General features: G+C 46.7%; 1 protein-coding gene across 2 annotated transcripts in view; it reads right to left on the bottom strand.

Annotated features, from left to right (window-relative positions):
- The window catches only part of SPTBN1 (spectrin beta, non-erythrocytic 1), a 543,544-nt gene that overhangs the window by 78,312 nt on the left and 445,023 nt on the right, over window positions 1-20,209 (bottom strand). For both annotated transcript variants that reach the window (XM_085612597.1, XM_085612598.1), the window contains one exon: window positions 5,978-6,222. In XM_085612597.1, coding sequence (XP_085468723.1) covers window positions 5,978-6,222 — 245 coding nt within the window. The remainder of the gene's footprint in view (window positions 1-5,977; window positions 6,223-20,209) is intronic.

Below are 20,209 nucleotides of genomic sequence, written 5' to 3'. Positions count from 1 at the left end.
AGGGGGGAAGAATAAGCAGAGTCCCTTCCTAATCATGATCGTATCTCAAGAGAGTTATGTAGTGCGTTTAACAAAGGAGGAATATAGACACCATGAGGATCTTCTAAATGAGTTCGCCCACAATGGTTTGATCCTCAAAACACCAGGCTTTCTCCGTGGCTACCTTCCTCTATTCTACCATGTATAGGTGTTGGGCTGCGTGATAATAGTTTATGTGTGGTAACTCCAGGCAACCTCCAGATGTGGGAGGTATACATCGTTCTCTTGGGGAGTCTAGCTTACTTGCCTCCCCATATAAAGTTATTTATTGTGCTTTGGATTTCTTTTAGGGCCCCATTCGATGGCCGCACGGGGATGGACTGAGCCAAGTATAGGAATCTGGGAGGGCTGACATTTTCAGTGCTGTGATATGGAAGAGCTATGAGAGGCCTCCATTATACCATTTTTTAAACTAAATCCACAGAGCCTTCAGGTCTAAATAGTTTACATGGGCTGTGTCTTCCAGAGAAGAATAAATATTAACTCTTAGGTATAAGGTATGTTTCTTGGCCCAACCCAGAGGATATTATGCTCATATATTGTCTGCTGGCTCAGATGAGAGGGATATCTTCAAGAGGGTAGACATCTGAAGATTGATTTTGAATCACGCAGCCTGGACGAATGTAGACAACTCATCGAGGAGGGGTGGGAGTGAATAGACTGGATCGATTAATGTTATTAAGACATTGTCTGTGTATAGGTCGATTTAGTGTTCCTCTCTGCCAATGGCCACCCCTTTAATTTCTTTGTTCTAATCGAGTTTGCCAGAGAATCCATGTAATGAGAAAATAGGAGGGGGGCAGGGGACACCTCTTTCTAGTCCCAATGAGTGACCGTGGTGAGGGCAAAGGTGAAGTGGATGGTCCCTGCTTGGGTGTGGTTTAGGTGGAGCAGGTAGAGGAGTTACTTGATCCTTGTGTTTTTAGGATTGGGTACTGAGGTGCTTCATTCTCTAGTACCTCTGTGAATGTCAGCCTCTTCTTCTTTGGGATGTGAGGCTGCAAGGAATCTGGCCTTGGCAGAGGAGGCCATGAAAAATTCTGCCTCTGAATTAATAAAGCGACACTTCTGTGTGATGTTAATTAATCTCCTCCGCCAATCTCCTGAGGATGGGAGCCTCTGAGGCTTTGGAGGTTGGAGCTGGGGTGGGTTTTGGCTTTGAGATTAGCTCTGAACCTGCATGCAGTATTTTTGGCTCTGCAGGCTTGTTGCCCTTCAGCCAAGAAGGTGCCATTGTATGGTGTGGATGGTGACTCTACTCTGACGCTTTTTATCAGGTCTGATCGGAGCCAAAGAGCAGCAGTGGCCTGGGGATTTTTAATTTCAGCCAGTTCGGGCTTGATCTCTGACTTGCTCTGGAATGGTGCTCTGCCTCGGAGTAGGGCAGTTTCTGAGATTACATCTTAACCACATGGCTGAGATAGGTACCAACAGACTTCGGGGTTCTCTGTGTGTGGTCCCACTGGTATCGACTCCAAAGGGTGTACTCCATCTTCCTCACATGCTTCCGTAAACTGTCTATAGAATGTCTAGTTCTATCTCTGGTTGCCCCCACATGTGAAAAAATGGTTGAAGAACTTGCGGATGAAGTTCCCACTCGTGAATCTGTTGCGTCTGACGACTTAATAGATGTGCTATGTTGTTCTGTACTCCCGGAACGTGTTGGGCTAGGAGAAAAATGTTCTGGGGAATAGCCTATCTCCATATGCTTTGTGCTGGTTGAGAGAGCTGTAGGGAGTGTGTCCCGCCTTGTTTCTGTATGTAGTACATTGCTGTCATGTTGTCGGTACGGATTAGGACAGCTTTGCCTGATATTTGTTTCTGGAATTACTTTAACGCCAGAGATATGGCTAGTAACTCCAGGTGATTGATGTGTAGTAACTTTTGTTGAGGCGTCCACCTGCCCTGCATGGTGTGATGTAATAGATGAGCACCCCAGCCGGAGAGCGATGCGTCCGCTGTTAGCACAATCTGTGGAACCGGCTCGATGAACGGTCGCCCTTAGGAAAGGTTTTGGGTGTTCCACCACTGCAGAGAGTGATGTGTGCAGCCGTCCACCAACACCAAATCTGTCAGCTGACCATGAGCGTGGTTCCACTGACGTGCTAAACATTCCTGCAGGGGACACATCTGGAGTCTTGCGTGAGGTACTATAAAGATGCAAGAGGCCATCATCGCTATCAACTACAGGAACACTCGAGCTGTAAGAGAGTTGCGGCTGGAATTTTGTTATGAGAAGTTGTATGCTTGCTATCCTGGGTGGACTGGATATGCAAGTGCTTTTGAGGTGTTTATTGTAGCACCGAGGTACTGTTGTATGTGGGCCGGTTGTAGGCGAGACTTTGCGTGGTTTATAGTAAACCCTAAGTCGTGGAGTAGTTGGATTGTGGTGTAAGTGTGATGTACACACTGGTTGAATGACTTGGCTATTATGAGCCAGTCGTCTAGGTATGGGAAGACGTGAATTTGTTGTCTTCTTAGGTGAGCAGCAACCACCGCTAGACATTTGGTGAAGACTCTGGGCGCTGTGGTGACTCCGAATGGGAGTACCTTGAATTGGTAATGTTGACCGTCCACTACAAACTGGAGATATTTCCTGTGAGAAGTGTGAATGGGAATATGGAAGTAGGCGTCCTTGAGATCTAGAGTGGCAAGGAAATCACCTTGTGTGAGAAGAGGAAGGACCTGTTGAAGTGTGACCATGTGAAAATGGTCTGATTATATGTACAGGTTTAGGGGTCTGAGGTCCAAGATGGGCCTCAAAGAGCTGTCCTTTTTTGGAATGAGGAAGTACAGGGAGTAAACCCTTGCGTTTTGCTGATGCAGGGGAACTGGTTCTATTGCATGTTTTTGTAGGAGGGAAAGTACCTCTTGCTTTAGCAGCGATAAATGTTCTGGTGACATTGGGTGCTGTCTGGGTGGTATGTTTGGGGGTAGAGGTGAGTTCTAGACAATAACCTTAATAAACGATTTGTCTCACCCACCTGTCTGTAGTGATGTTGGTCCAGACAAGTAGGAATTGTAGCAATCTTCCTCCGACTGGAGCGGAATGGTCCGGGGGGAGTGGAGGGAAGTCATTGGGTAGGGGTGGAGGCGGAGCGAGTATTGTTGGTTTTGCTTCTACCTTTGTTATTATTGCCTCTGTAGCCCCCTCTTTGATAACCTCTGGTGAATGAGGTCTGGGTGGGATTTTTATAGGACGTGGAGGGGTTGTCAGAGGAATAACCTCTGGTGGTGCCCTTGTAAGAGGAGCGATGAAAAGAACGCCTGGGTGCTTGTGATTGCAAGGCTCCCATTGATTTAGCCGTGTCGGTGTTTTTTTTCATCTTTTCTAGTGATGAATCCATGGCAGGGCCAAATAGGTGTTGCTGATCTAATGGTTGGTTAAGTATTGTAGTTTGTACTTCTGGTTTAAAACCAGAAATGATTAGCCACGCAGGTCTACATAGAAGGACACTTGTGTTGATGGCTCGGGAGACGGTGTCTGCCACGTCTAGAGCGCAACGAATGGAGGTGTTTGTTATGAGTTTACCCTCTTGTATGAGGTCTTTGGCCTTGGTCTTGTATTTGTCAGGAAGGTGTTGCAATAGGGTCTCCAGCTCATCATAGTGTGCCCTATCCTATCTAGCCAACAAAGCTTGTGTGTTGGCGATTCGCCTAATATTGGCTGCTTGGGACACTGTACGTTTACCAGAAGCATCCAAGAGTTTTGATTCCTTATCGGGAGGCGGAGCATCCCTGACGTTTGTGAGTTAGCCCTCTTTCTGGCATTGGAGACCACTAAAGAATCCAATGGTATTTGTCCCTTGATGTAAACAGGGTCTGCTGGGGCAGATTTGTATTTTTTTTCTATCCTGGGGTTAATAACCCTAGCCGTAACAGGATCTTTGAGCACCTCAGGTGCGTGTTTGAGTACCCCTTTTAACATAGGGAGAATAGAAGTGGACCTTTGGGATGTATCGAATGTGTCCATTAAGAAATCCTCCTCCACAGGGTCTGTGTGTAAAACCACCCTGTGGTATTGTGCAGCTCTATGAACAAGCTGGGTGAAACCTATGGTGTCCTCTGGAGCGGAAGGTCTAGAAGGATAGATGTCCTCTTGTGGTACTTTAGGGACATCTGGTGTATTATAATCGTCCCATGGGTCTGGTGTGTGAAGCGGACTAGGATCCCCCTTGTGGTTCATCGTCTGCACCCTCCCCCCGTCATCAGAGGTATCATCATTGTCCACTGGTGGAAGAGATGGTGTAGGGGAGTGGTGTCATGGGGGAGGTAGAGGAGGAGGTGGAGAAGGGAGTCTGAGAGGAGATGTTGCAATGTCTCTATTCTTTGGTGGAGATGGAGCCGGTATAGGCATATCCATTGGTCTCTTTTGGAGCTGAGAGTCATTTGACCTGTTCTTGGGTCTTTAAGAAGGGTTTTTTGGGTTGGATCCAGTGTAAAAAGCTCTTCTGGTTGAGGCTGGTCTTTTGGCGCTGTTTTTTTCGGTTCCGAAGGCTTGCGTGACATCGAATCTGAAGTGGATTTATGCGATTTTGGCTTGAAAGCGTGAGATTTTTTAGTGTCTGAAGGAGTGTGCGGGACAGGTTGTTTTTTCGGCTCCGAAGCTTGCGCATCCGTACTCTTTGGAAGTGGCTTTTTACTCGGTTCTGATGACTTTTTCGGAATTGAGGGGTCGGTACCAGTAGGTTTCGGTGCCGAGTGTACTGATGTGGAACCAGTGGTCGGCACGGAAGAGGAGGACGGTTTCTTTTTGGGTGCCGGGGTTTGGGTTTCGGCGCCGATGGCAGGCTGACTCGATCCCGAGTGGCCTGAAGGCTTATTTGTCGACTTCTTTGCCGGGCCCGAAGGCGGGGCGTGAGAAGTATTGTCCCGGTGTGCACCTAGGCCCGAAGGTAAAGTTGTTACCGAAGCCTTTTTTGGTGGTGGTGGGAGGGGGTCGATGTCACTACTTACGGCCCGCTGTCCAGTAGTGATGTCTTTGACGTTGGAGTCATCGACTTCGGAGGTGCTGAAGAGGCCTTCTTCGACCCGCTCCTACTCTGGTACATCGACGCCCTCCTGGAAGATGTCGATGAGCGAGACATTCTTCTTCGAGCTCGACGATACTGAATGGTTTTCTTGGAGCAGAAGGAGGCACAAGCTGGACAGTCTCTGGCCTCGTGCTCCGGTGAAAGGCAGAGGTTACACACCTCATGAAGATCGGTGTGTGGAAACATCGATCCACATTGAGGACACTTTTTAAAAGGAGTCCTTTCCATGAGCCAGATCTAAAGGCCTTCGTCTACGACCGGCATCGAGGACTTCGAACTTAAAGAGATGCACAACTACTAGGGATCGCGATTGAAACAATACCGGAGAAAGGGTGAAGGATTGCGCGTCGAAAGTTGGATCGGTAACGGCACCGAACTGGAGCACGATAAACACATGACGGAAAAAAAACTGACGATGGAGCCAATGCGCACTATGATCCAAAGGAGGAGTCACCTACCTCGTGACTTCCAAAGACTTTTCCAATACAAAAACAAGTGCAAACATCCGGGCCCAACACCAGATGGAGATCTATGCACAATGTGTGATCTGCAGTTCATATGCCTCGAACAGTGCTTTATGCTTCACTAATACAATAAAATGGCTGCTCACATCAGGAAGCTCGGAGTTGCATATTTGGGTTAGACTAGCTCTAGACAGTTCAAATTTATGAACTGACAAACGTTAAAAAGTAAAAATAACTAGAGAGATTCAGATTTCAAAGGTTACCTTTAGAAGAGCAGGAAGGACTGGAAAATGAACGACTGAAAAAAGAAGATATCCTAGGAGGCTGTTATACTTTGAAGCCAAACTAATTGAGTAGTAAATGCTGGAAATGGATACAATTCATAGCAGCTCCTCGAGATCACAAGGTTAAGCAACTTAACACATGCCCTAAACTTGTTACCTTGGCTTTTCTTGGGCCTCTATCTGACGAATAACATCCTCCATCCAAAGCATGAGATCACGCACCATACTGAAGAAACGGAATTTGTCCCCTGTGTCTACCAATGTAGCTCTGCGCCCCTCACAAGCATCCAATAATGCTTTCCAGGCCTCCAAAACCTCGTTCTCCCTCCTCTGAATGTCATCAGCCTTATCTCCAGCATAGGCAGCCTGAAGCCGTGCAGCATCCTCTTGCAGCTGCCTCACCTAAGGGGAGAAAAAAAAAAAAAGAAGAGTGAGGAAATATGTGAGCTTATTCTAAAATGTTACATCCACCTGGATTTGAGTGTTCTCCAACATCCAATGAAAGGCACTTGCATATTAAGTGTTTTGCTCACAATGAAGGTTTATGTGATGAAAAACATGCAGTTGTATAATAATTAACTCATTCCAGACTATTGTGAGAAAGTGGCATCTTTCTTGCATGATATGCCCCCCCTTTTTGCTGAATTGCTGAATGTACTTTGACTGAGTGTGCCCTGGACTCCTGCCAATCAGGTGCCCAGGGCCTATGTTCCTTCCCTAAAAACACAAATTGGCAAACCCTGGCCACATGTCAGCCCCTGGTAAATGGTACCCTAGGTACCCAGGGCCTTGTGACCAGGGAAGGCCTCTATGGGCTGCAGCACTCATTGTGCCACCCTTGGAGGCCCTGTACACACACACGTACACACACCACACACACACACACACGTACACCCCCCCCCCCCCCCTGCAGGCTGGGTGTCTGGGTGCAAGGCAAAACAAAGAGTCGACATGGCACACATCCCTGTGTGCCATGCCCATCACCTACACTGCCATGGCATATATCAGCCACCCCTCTAGCTGGGTGCCCTATGCCAATGGTGTGGGCACAGGAGCAGGAGCCCTGTGCCCCTACAGTACCCAGGTCCATTCCTGGGCACTGTAAGTGCAGTGCTGCCATTTAAGAGTACATGGTGCTGAGAGCTCGTCACACACGAACTCCACAGCACCATAATGGCAACACTGAAGACTGAGAAGTTTGGTATCAAACTTCTCAGCACATTAAATCCCACAATGGCATCAGTGTGGGTTTAATGTACCAAGCACCCCAGAGGGCATCTTAGAGATGCCCCCTAAAACCTAACCTACAATCCACGTCTGTTCTGAGGCTGCCACACACCAGACATGTTGCTGGACTCCTGGGTAGGAGAGCTCCTGCTCTCCTGGGCCTGCAACAATACACATCCTGGGCGAGGTGCTAAATCTCCTCCCCCAGGATGGGCAGGGGGAAACTTCAAAGGTATGCCGCCTCTGTGAGCTTCCCCAGGCCACTGCAACCCCCCACTCTGGCGGGAAGTTTGGCCGGAAACCCCAAATAAGGACAGGGGATGTGCCAGCCTGCCAACCCCACCCCTCAGGTGGGGGAGGCGAGGTGAAGCACATCTCCGTGCTCTCGCCGTCTTGAAGATGGGAAGCCCAACCCTATCAAGACTAGGCTACTGCCCCTCTCCCACAGGAGAGAGGCAGGATAGGGGGGGTGTATCCACCCCAGGACAGGGACCCATTGGTCCCTGCCCTTCACCTACCTGTAACGCCCCTAAATCTAGTATTTAGGGGCACTCTGAACCTTCCTTCCCCAGATCCCAGATTCCAAAATCCGAAGAAGAGCTAGAAGAAAGAAGACCTGCCCTGCAGCTGCGAAGAAGAGGAAGACACAAACTGCTTTGGCCCCAGCCCTACCGGCCTGTCGACCCTCGAACCTGCTCCAACCCGGCATCTCTTGTGGCCAGCAACCTCACAAACCCCGGAGGACCTGGCTATCTTTTGACTCTAAACCCCTGGGACTCCCATGAGTAGAGGCTCTACTCAAAACCTACTTCTAATCCTTGGCAGCAGCCCGGAACCGCGAACCCAGCACACTCTGCACCAGCCAAGCCTGGCCTGTGCCGGAGTGAACAAAGACCACGAGGACGACCCCACAGCGACTGTGACCCCGAGTCCGGCACCCAAGGACCTCTCTCGACACTCCTGAAGAAGCCTTTAGCCTCAGAACAAGGTGCCCCTCCAACCGCGATCAACAGTGGGTAAGATTTCCCGACACCAAAAGGCACCCCTGCACCCGGCGCCCCGCAGCCCCCTGTGCCCAATCCCAGGGTACCTACCTATCCTCCAACTACTCAACTTACCTCTCGAAGTGGTGGTGGCGCATGGCCTGCTAGTCAGCCGCCAGCAACCAAGGCCCCCCTACCTCTCATAGGATAACATTGGGCCTAACTCTCTCTGCAACCGGCCGCCCTTGTGCCGCTGAGGGTGAACCAACCGTACCTACCTGACCCTGGGGGACCCCTGAGTCTATGCCCAGAACCTCAACTCTGCCAGTCGAGTACTTACTTTTAAACCGATAACTCAATTTTCTTCATAGGGTAACATTGACTGGCTTTTTCCTGAAATTTCTTCTAAGTGTGTACTTTTCAAATCTTAAAATATTCACCAAAAACCAGCAGAGTAACGAAAACGAAAATACTCACCTTCTCTTAGGTGAGCTCCCAGGGCTGCATCTTGGTGCCCAGCACTGACTCTGAAAAATACTTACAACTGTACTTACCAGTAACCCAATTTTCTCCCATAGGAAATCATTGACTGTTTTTCTGTGAAATTTCTTCTAAAGTGTCAATTTCTGCAATCTTTAAATATTCTTTAAAAATCGTATAATATCTGAAAACGTAATTACTTACCTTTTTTGGATAAAGGTCCCAGTACTGAGTCTAGGCACCCAGTACTGGATTACAAAAGTAACGAGAACATACTATACCTGCAACTTGAATTTACTGCCATAGGGAATCATTGACTGTTTTCTATCAAATATTTTTTAAGTGTCAACTTTTAAAATAGCAAAATATTGTCTAAAAATCATCACAGTAATTAAGTCGACTTTTATCACTTGATTCCAAGTACTGACCCAGGACTGAATCTAGGATCCAGTCCTGGAATTCCAAAAGTAATCCTAAAAGTAATCTGTGGCAAATAACTTGAAACTTCCATTGAACTCAATGCATTGTTGTGTTTATAATTGTGTTGCCTATTGCAACCACTTGTAACTTTCTACAAAAGTCAATTGCATATTGCAAAATTATTTATATAAAGCATCTCATTCTGAGAAAGTATATTTTAATACCTATTGTTGGTTCTAAAATAAAACAAGCATATATTTTTTATATATAAACCATTGGCCTAGAGTTCAGTTATTGAGTGTGTGAGACCATTTGCTGGCTGAGTGTGTGCAACAAATGCTTTACACTGTCCTCTGATACTGCCGTACTGCTCGACCAAGCTACCACTTTAGAGAGTAAGGTTATATCGAACTTTAGCCTCTGCCAAACCTCTGGGGACTGTGGACTCTGTACACCCTGTACCTATTTGGGAACAGTATATACAGAGCCACTTTCTCACAACCATGTGTAGTATTCCCACTCGGTTAGTTCACGTCCTTTCCACATCAATTTATTTTTATAGATTCTCAAATGAAATGGACACAACTTATAAGATACCCTCACAAGAATTCCAGAGGTTAAATGTGACATTTGATGTTCCTGTGGATGAATACTGCATCCTAATTCTAAAGACGTTAAACAAAAGCATATAAACAGTATTTATTCTTTACATCATAACACCTCAGACTATTTCAATTGTCTGCAGCATGGCAGGACCTCACCTTAGGTCCTACTGCTTCCGATCTGAAGACTGTGACCTGCCCAGCCTATCTTTAAACCAAAGACTGATGGTCCCTCAAATAGATACAATGAGAATATATAGCATGACAATAGCTAGCATTAAATGGCCATTAATGCTTAAGAGATAGGTAAGGTTGCGCCAATCTACGTCACCTAGGCTGCACCTTGGCAAAACCAAGCTTCATCATTTAAGTTAATCACAAGATACCAACACTTGGAATATGCGTGGGAGAAGACACATCTTTCAGCTTTTGATAAGTCAACAGAAGTTGCATCTTAAGCCGCCTGCTTTGGGAGGTCTTGCCCACGAGAAACTATCAGTACCTTTGGAGACAAACCTAAAATTCGAAATTACTCTGTGTATTCCAGGCCTAGACATACTATTTAAAACCAAAATAAGAATTCTCCAACACTGATCGCCAAAACCACCAACAAGGAAACACTGATGTCTGCTTAACAGCTTTTAACTCCTGAAGAACAAGATATTTACCTTCAGTAACGCTCTTTCTAGTAGAGACTGGATCTACTTGAAGAAGCCTCACTTTTTGAGTATTCCTCAGGCACCAGACTGGTTAAGTAAAATTTTTAGAAGTACCCTGCATGTCAGCAGGTGATGCCGATGGTTCCACATCGAGGTCATTTGCGCTGAACATGAGTGCAGGCCTATTTGAGCGCCAATCTTGAGCCCTGACATGAGTTTCTTTCTGACCCATCTGCACTTGCAGACGCGGAGCCAAAATCAGATCAACCGTGTCAACCAGTGTGCAGATCTCGAAGTTGGAAACTTATTAAATGAATGAGCCAAGCTCATGGAACATGGTGGGGTCGTGAGGAATCTGCGGTTTTATAGAATCTCTACCAGAAACTGTGCATTCCGGATGGCCTCACGTCTCCATGAATTATGCGGCACATACTCATTGATAATGGGGGCTATGATACTGGAGATGAGATTTCCCAGCCAATCAAGATGATAACTGGTACAAAGAGCTTCAGGACGCCAGCAGTCTGGATACCTTCCCAGACACTGCACTAGTTTTCCCCCCGTGCCCTGCTACAGAGGACAACATCTTATCCAATGTCATACAAATGCCAGTGGAGGTCCACAACCTTCAGCTTCCTACTCTTGACTGAGTCAGAGCATCCTCCTGAAGTGGTAACCTGACAGAAGGTCAGATGAAAATGCCCAGGAGTTCCAGGCGCCACCCGCTCCTGGCCGAATCCAGTGTCACTAGGATGACTTGGGCCCAGTCGTATCTCATCTTCTTCAGAACTCGGGTGAGGAGTGGTAGAGGCAGCAAGACATACATGAGTGCTGTGCCACGCCCTAGTTGAAATACATCTCTTATGGAGGACCTTTGTGGAAACTCCAAAGCTCAATAGTTTGGACACTACGTGTTCTCAGCTGAACCAAAAAGATCTAGGCAGGATTTTTGCTATTGTCAGAAGATCTGTACCATCTCAGGATGTAGCTGCAATTCATGACCTGTCATGTAGCTCTGGTAAGACCTTCCCCCTGGTGTTTAAAGATCCCATCAGGAGGTACACAATCAAGGAGATGCCCTGAAGTTACAACCACGTCCACAGATGCAGAGCCACCTGGCAATGGACCCAGAACCACACTCTGCCCAGCATTTGGTGATGGGGTTGTCCATGAGAACCTGTACCAACCTCCTCTTGATGGACAGTAGCAAGGCATTCAGTGCCATGTGATTGGCCCGCAGCTCCAACAGATTGATACGGATGCGGTGTTCTGGTGGAGGCCAGAATCCTCCGATATCTGCCTCTCCCTGATGACTTCCCCAATCGAGCAGTGAAACATCAGACACCACCATCGGCTCTGGTTTAGTAGGGAAGAGGGGTTGTTGCTGACCAGCCACCACAGCAGATCTTGTACAGTCTACCCCGAAACCTGGATGACATGAAACAGGTTTCCTTGGTACTGGGCCCACTGATACTTCAGATCCTACTTGCAGAGCCTACATATGCAACATGGTGAACTGTACAAGCAGGATGCTTGAGACCAACTGGCCAAGAAGCCTCAGAGCTCCTCTCACCGAGATCCAGGACGAAGAATGAAACATCGGGGTCATAGCAAGAATGTCCTGGACACATTGAGACAGAGAAATTGCTCTGACCAGCACCATGTCCTGAACAGCGAACCCCCCTACTTCTGAAGTCGGCGCAACCTTCGCTAGCACTTTAGTGAACACCTGAGAAGCGCAGGTAAAGCCGAAGGGGAGCAATGCTCTTGGCCGACTTTTATTCACAGGTAACGTCTATGGAACTGCATGACAGGCATATGCAAGTACTTGTCCTGCAGGTCCAAGGCCACCATCCTGTCACCTGGATTCAGGGCAGAAAAAACTTGGGCCAGTGTGAGCATTTTGAATGTGTTCTTCGTCAGGAAGGCATTCAGAGTTCAAAGATCTAAAATAGGACAAAAGATCTCCATCCTTCTTCAAAATGAGGAAATAGCGCGAGTAACAAACAGTATATATTTTGGGGGTCAGTGCCCTCTTGACAACACCGAAGGACAGTAGAGCTCGCACATCTTGTATTATGATGGATAGGTGCATCTCTGAAGGCCACTCTGAAGTGGGAGAAAGATGGGGTGGGTCGGAAAGAAATGGAAGGGCATAGCCCTCCTGTGCAATCTGGAGGACCCGTTTGTCAGATGTGAATGACTGCCACCCTGGGATGGAATGTTGGATCCTGCCTCACACAAGGTAGTTGTGAGCTGCTGAGGGCAAACTAAAATAGCTTGAAAGAAGATGTCACAGGAGAGGGGGACTCGGAAGATCTGTACCCCTGGTGACCTGCTCATACCCTGCCTGATCCCTGTCCCAGGCCATAGAAGTGCAGAGGTGACTGCAGTGTGCATGGGGGTGGAGGGGTCTGGCATTGCCTATGTGCTAAATCTCTGGCGTAACCTCGGAACAACCAAAACGTATGGGCAACTGTCTGGCAGGGATCAAAAGACCCAAAGAGCATGCCATGACCTGGCTTTCCTTAAAGCACTTCAGGACAGAATCACGCTTGTCTCACCGAAAAGGCAGGATCCATCAAAAGGTATATCCATAAGGGATGTCTGCACATCCCCACTAAGGCCTGTCTATAGAATCCATCCGTAGCAACAGAGAACCACACTAATGCTGACTTCTAGCCCCAAACAATCCGGAGTGTTCAAACCAGCCTCAATCAAGTATTTGGCTGCATCCTGATCATCTTGAATGGTCTGAGCCAAGAAGGTCCTAAACTCTTCTGGAATCATTGGCAAAATCTCACTGGCCATGGGCCAGAGGGTGTGCGTATAACATCTTAGTAGGCATCTTTCAATGTTCGACATCAAGGCCAGGCTGACCAAAGAGAACAAACGTTTCCAGAATGCCACAATCCTTTTAGATTCCCTGTTAGGGAAGGCCGTGGAGAATGAATTCGGATTCATCTTGCTGCTGGAAGCTTGGACCACCAAACTGTCAGGAGGTATAAGAAAATCAGAGTTGCCAGGCACCAATCTGTGGCATCTGGCCACTTGCCTGTCCACCTGTGGGTGAGAGCATGGTTTAGACCAAGTGCCATAAGAATATCAGTTAGGGCTTTGTTGAACATAAATAAGGGTTCAGAAGAGTCAGGGGGTGTGACTTAAGAACTTCAGTAGGAACATTACCCTCAACAGAAGGAATCTGTAGATCCAGGACCTCAGTAGCACCTATGATGACCACAGCAAAGGAAGTACGCTCTTCCTTTCGCAGCTCAAGGGGTGAAATCAACCTTGTATCAGGGGGAAGCACACAAGGACACTGGCCTCTTGTAAATCCATACATATACTGCCATCATTATAATGTGGGGATAAATCATCCCCATCATCTCCTAGTGGTGACAAATTATGGTCAGAGTCAGAACTGAAAAGCTGGAGGAGCAACTGAGAACAGCTCAATGGCAAAGAGTGTTTTAACTGAATCCGACTGCATGGGAATTGGGTGTGCAAGAGTGAAGTTCGAGTACGATCTCATTCAGGGTCAAGACAGTTTCAGCTTAGAGTCAGACACTGAAATCAGCAGAGTATCTCGCTCTGGTGCCAGCGATATTGGAACCAGAGTGGATGAAGTGCAGGTCTTGGAGCCAGAACAGAACTCGGCACTGGAGTCATTGCAGAACCAGAGCTAGGGCCCAGGGGTTCAGATAGCGCAGAGGACGGATCTGCCCAACTGGAGGCAACCTGATGAAAAATGGAAAGGAGCTCTGAATCCACTTTCAAAGGTGTGGAAAGAAAGGACCTGATGTCCGCACGCTCAGGTGGAACGAAGCAGAAAAACACAGTGCCATCTAGCGGTTCGCTGGAGCACTGCTATGAAACCTTCCAGATCCAGTATGGGACCTGGGGAATATTTGAAAGGTGACGAATCTATGCTTAGAAGTATCCATCAGAGTAAAAGAAATAACCCACACTAGAACTTTATCTGCCTGCGACAGACTTATGCTGACAATAAGCTTTCTGAAACATACTGAGTGCAAGATAATTCAACATTTCAGGAAATCCTTACACACCTGTTGTCTGGAACCATAACCCTCTGCACCAAGGTCAAAAACCTACAATTAACCTTAACTCAAATTATTCACTGTCAGATCAGATTCATGGTCTGCACAAACCATAACTATATGTGCCGTCTCTAGTGCATCCTCCATTTCATCCACTAGAAGGCTATACGTTAGTAGCAGCAACTACTTTTACCTCCAAACCCAAGTATTAAAATTCGCTTTACTACTGCCCTACCAAAACAAAAACAAGCATTTGCAATGCAATAGGTCTCGCATTATTAAAGTTGAGCTATTGGCAACAATGCAACACCAATAGCTCAAACTTTAATAATGCGAGGCCTATTGCATTGCAAATGTTTGTTTAAAGGGGGCCTCGAAACGGGTCTCTATCGGGCTCTGTTTTGTGCCTGGCACAGGTGGTCCATTTTTTTCCAGACTGCAGTGACAGCAGGCACATCATGTGCGCTGCTCACTTCTCACTAGTGGAGAAGTTACGGCATGATGTCATGCCAGGTGAACGCTGTAGGGGGAGGGAAATCCTTTAAAGAGAGTAATTTTCTCTCTGGATTTCCCTTCTCATTTTGAAACTCAGGAGCAGCAACATCGTCGTGGTGTCACAAGGGCTTTAAGTGGAAGCTTTTTCAGCATTATACAGGAGCCATAGCTGCTGCTTATTTATCTTATGCAACTAACCACCATTGACAAAGCCAATAGTTCTGACTTGTTGTAGGTATGATGCTACTTGTATCATACATCTGGATGCAATGACAGAAACAGCAAAATACAAGTCGGGCGGCACACTATGCTAAGTACAGATTTTTAGCTTATGTGTTTTTAAGCCGCGCCCTTACTTACATTTGCCATGCCCCTGTGAGACACCCCCCAGTTTTTTCATCCCACTTAAAGCCCTGGCTGGAGCCATTGAAAGGCAGTTATATGAACTGCTGGAGCAGATTATGCTGCATACAAAATATAACTGAATGATAAAAGTGACAAAGCAGAACACTTGGAAAATATGTTATTACTAAGTCGGGTTTATAAAGCTATGAGAAGGTCATAAAATTCAATCTTGTGCCATGATGTTTGAGACTTTAAGCCCTTCTGTGTATTCCCAAATCCAATTGGCCTATTAATGATTCCGACATGAAGACAACCACAGAGAGGTAATCTACTTATGACGTGTGCATTCTCATAAATCACACATCACATGTAGGGTCTATACTCAAAATATTGCTTAGACCATCGTTAGCCCAATAACGGAAGCCACAACTAAAAACACACGCACCAGCATGTACAATTCCAGGGTCCGTTTTGGAACCCCGGACAAAAGGACTCTCGCTGCGCGAGCAGTGCTATGCACTGCATCTCTAGGCGCGAAACCTAAAAATAGCCTCTCTCAGAAGTGTTGCAATAACCAGCAAGAGACTGAAAGCCAGAAAGAAGTCCTGGAGGTTCATCTTCTGGACTTAAAAGTAATTTAATAATTTCAACATCCACCTCAAAGTCATTTTTCATGGGATGATCCAAAAATAACTTTTGCAAAGATATACAACTTTCCTTTCATGATGTTCCCTGCACTCCTTGAAAAAACATATACTCGGAGCACACTGTGAAAAGAGGTAGACAGCATCTGAACCATGGCAGTAAAATGTAGCCCTTAAAAACTTTTTCACAAGGCAAACCAACATTCCTGCAGAAACAGTGAAACCTCACCTTTTCTAAAATATCCATGCACCCACTCCATCATGCTTGAAGTGCACTGAAGAAAATTAGTTCATAGAGGATCATAATACAAATATATCAGCTCACTCAGATGCCAAATATTTCCACAGCCATGTTTGCTTAACCTGCTCGTGCAGTATGCCAATTCATCCAATGTCCCATCGTGGACATTCTGAAACACAATTTCTTGCTCCCTGGTGTTTGGGTGAGCCCAGGAACCTGAATTATAACTGAAAAGAGAAGATTTTCCTGATAGCAAACATCCTAGTGAGTTATGTTGGTTCTTTATTAATGGGTTAACCTTCATGGACATTAGTGATGTTTAATCTGAGTTGCAGGGAGGTGACAGAGCTGAATAACATGCTGATAGGCCCCTACTTTCCTCCAGACAAAAGCTAGTACGTGCATCAGTGTTCCGAGTGGTGAGAAGATGGTGAGACAGCTTTTAAATTTAAGCAAAGGCCCTGCAGTAGGAGTGCTAGAGGAGGTGGGAGTTCCTTCCTGTGTACGGTGGGGAATGACAGGCGCAGCACAGACTGTAAGAGCGACACGGTCTTAGTCATGTGGGATCCTCCATCTTACACCATATGTTGCTGATATTAAAAAGGAAGTTGTAATGGTGGAAACTCTAGGAAAGTAGCAAACTGGGTATTGGGATTTTCTCCATTGTGGATTATCTGTATTCAACAGCAGTGATTAGGTCCCAAGGGGCATTTGACATTCACGGAATACATGGACCCCCTCAGTGGTGAAAAGGGCATTCAGATTGCCCTCCAGGGCATACAAGACGTTGGCTTCTAGCTGGCAGTGGTACAATTATGGTGACGCTAAACCATCATGAATTGTGGTCTCACTCCTAAAAAGAGCATCATCCTTGAAACATAGTCTCCAATATAACAACCTCCTCTCCATGAACTTGACTGTGAAGATGCAGGACTTTTGATGTCAGCTGATGGCAGTCAAACAGAATCACCACTCCTTGGGCTTCACAGCTCCACTTTAGGTGGAAAAATAGCCATTTATCTTGCGATAACAGGATACTTTATAAATAGTTGGGTGTCACATAGCAGGTCTGTTAATATGTGGTGGGATAATGCACATTACTTGCACTATTTTTACATTCCCAACTCACCTTGTTTTGATGTATGCAACAAAAAGCATTATTGAAACAAATTTTGGTTTCCTGTATCTTTCACCCACCTGTGACCCATCCATTGAGAGATTTCAAGAGAAGGTAAGCTTCAATGCAAGATAAAACTGCATGCAAGACACCTCATGCATTACCTGAAATTCCAATGGAGTGGGGGTTACTTTCCTGAAATGCTGTCTCACAAAAAAACTGTATATTTTGTGGCTTAAACTCTGTTACAAGGGAACAGTACCTTCAAGGAAGATCTGTAAAACCTCCTTCACTGTATGTATGGCTTAGGCAAAAAACACACACTAGAAACTCTTCAGCTTGAAAGGTATGGTTGTGCAAGACTGTGTAGGCCAGGGATGGGCAGGAAGTCTACCCGCCAGCATGTAAGTTAAGATGGGAGTTGATTGGGGTCTATTGTTTTTAATTTTTGAGACCTAAGATGCTAAACTAGGAAATGTTGATTAACTACTGGTAGCAGAAGGCAGAACATGCATGTCCATTATCTCAGGTGTCATTGCATAGCTGGTAAGCCAAATACCCCAACTGTCCAGAAGACCATTAAGGATCGACTGGTTCTACGCTCTCTCTTGTTCAAATAAATGTTCTCTATTTGTGGAACAATACAAAAGCATTCAATGGCACTGTTGTAGTATTATTCATGCCAGGGACAAAAGGAAAGTGTATACACTTCTAGAAGGTGCTTTAATGAGAGTTAACGGTGAAGACTTCTAATAACACAGTTGTGAATTATAACCAGGGGTAGGGAATCTAGTAAACGATTTTCAGAGTCCATAAGAACTATGATGAAGAGGCAATACCAGCACTTTAAATCACCAGAGACATGAGCTCCATCAATAGGACAACCATCTAAGGGGCCTCATGCAAATTTAGATGGCCTTTCTCAAACTGCACCATTAGAGCTGGCTGGAAAATCAGATAAAGAGACCATTAATGTGTCAACCGACTGACCAGTGCTGAAGGCCAGGCCAGTGCTTAGAAGCCAGTTATCTACAATCCCAAAACAATTACTGCATTCCTCTCACCATGACCCATAAAGGAGGTAAACAAACTCAGTCACTGTTTACCTACATGTTGAAACAGAAGGACCCGCATGATCTTCATATTCACTAAGGGAAAAGGCCACATTAGCTTCAGAAACTGGTTCTAGGCAACCCATCTCTTAAAACCAAGTAGTTCTTCCTTAAACGAACAACCAAAGGTGAGACGACAGAGACAAAATGATAAGCCCATACTGATCCAATAAGCTCATCTCTGTGATAATTTTTTTCAGCCAGTCTGAGACCACAACAATAATCCAAAGTTTGCCTTTGGATAAGCACTCTATTACTGACGCACAAGTTACTACTTGTGTAACGATATATCTGTAAGAGACATTAGTTAGGGATAGATTCCTTACCTTAGAAAATCCCCAGGCGTCAGACTGGATCCGGAAAGTTTCGCATCGTGAGGCTCCGTCACTGGCGTCGTAAGCGCCGAGATGACGCCACAGAGAGTACTTAGGCACCACACATGCGCGCTGACGTCCGTTCTGTACACGACTTTCCGCGCCAGGAACGCAGAGCCATGCAAGACACTGACCATTGGTGCAGAAAACTAGTAGGGCCCATAGAGGGATGACCTTAACCCTAGTAACCAGTTGGCAGAATGGGGAGGATGGGTGGGGCGGTAAGGAATCTATCACTAACTAATGTCTCTTACAGATATATCGTTACACAAGTAGTAACTTCTGCATCTGAAAGAGACACGTTAGTGATAGATTCCTTACCTTAGAATAGTTACCCCAGCAATACCAACCCGGTGGTGGGTCTGCGAACAAGATTACACCAGAAAGTCACGGAGCACGGAACGGCCAAAGTAGCCATCTCTCCGGACTTGACTGTCAAGGCAGTAGTGCTTGGTAAACGTGTGCAGCGAGGCCCATGTAGCTGCCTGACAAATGTACTGCAAGGGAACGCCACGTCCCAAGGCAGTAGTGGCTGCAGTTGTCCTGGTAGAATGGGCACGCAGCCCCACAGGAGGCTCCTTCTTAGCCAAGGAGTAACATGCTTTGATGCACAGAACGACCCACCGAGAGATGCTCCGTTTGTGCACCGCCAAACCTTTTTTGGCGACCAGGTAGCTAACAAAAAGCTGGTCATCCACACTGAACTGCTGTGTACGCTTTAGATAGAAGGCAAGCGCACGTTTCGGGTCCAGACGGTGGAGCCTCTCTTCCTCCCTTGAAGGATGCGGAAAGAAGGTAGGCAAAGTGATGGTCTGCCCGATGTGGAAGGGCGTGACCACCTTTGGCAAAAAAGAAGGACGGGTCCTTAACACCACCTTGTCCGGTTGAACAAAAAGGAAAGGAGGTTTGGAAGAAAGAGCCTGGAGCACACTCACTCGTCTGACAGAGGTGATAGCGACCAGGAAAGCGGTCTTAAGGGTAAGAAGACGCAAAGGACAGGTATGAAGGGGCTCGAAAGGAGCGCACATCGTAGGTCGAAACGAGATTCAAGTCCCATTGAGGCATGACAAACGGCACGGGAGGAAACATGTGCGTAATGCCTTTAAGAAAACGGTTAACAACCAGGGACTTAAAAAGAGAAGGCTGATCTGGAAGCTTCAAAAAGGCGGAAAGGCGTGAAACAGACCGCGACTCCACTCGCGACGAAAAGCGTCGCCGAATGAGTGCCGCCTTGGAAATTCCAACGCGCAGAACTGATGACATTGCGCATTCTCGTTGGTGGCGAATAGATCTAACCAAGGCTCTCCCCACTGCTGAAAGAGACCTTGCACCACGTCCGAGTGCAGACGCCATATGTGATCCATCAAGCACCGGCGACTGAGTTCGTCCGCCCTGGCGTTCAGAGAACCTGCCAGGTGTTGAACCACCAAGGTAATGCCTTGACGTTCCAGCCACGTCCAGAGGCGTAGAGCCTCCTGACATAGGGTCCAGGACCACACCCCGCCCTGTTTATTGTAATACCACATGGCGGTGGTGTTGTCCGTGAACACCTGCACCACACTTCCCCGGACAGAGGGAAGGAATGCTTTCAGTGCAAGCCGAATCACCCGAAGCTCCAAAAGGCTGATATGG

This window comes from Triturus cristatus, chromosome 6, assembly GCF_964204655.1.
Source record: "Triturus cristatus chromosome 6, aTriCri1.1, whole genome shotgun sequence".
Taxonomy (NCBI): Eukaryota; Metazoa; Chordata; class Amphibia; order Caudata; family Salamandridae; genus Triturus; species Triturus cristatus.
The sequence above is the reverse complement of the archived record's forward strand: the minus strand, read 5'-3'. Positions and strand labels throughout refer to the sequence as shown.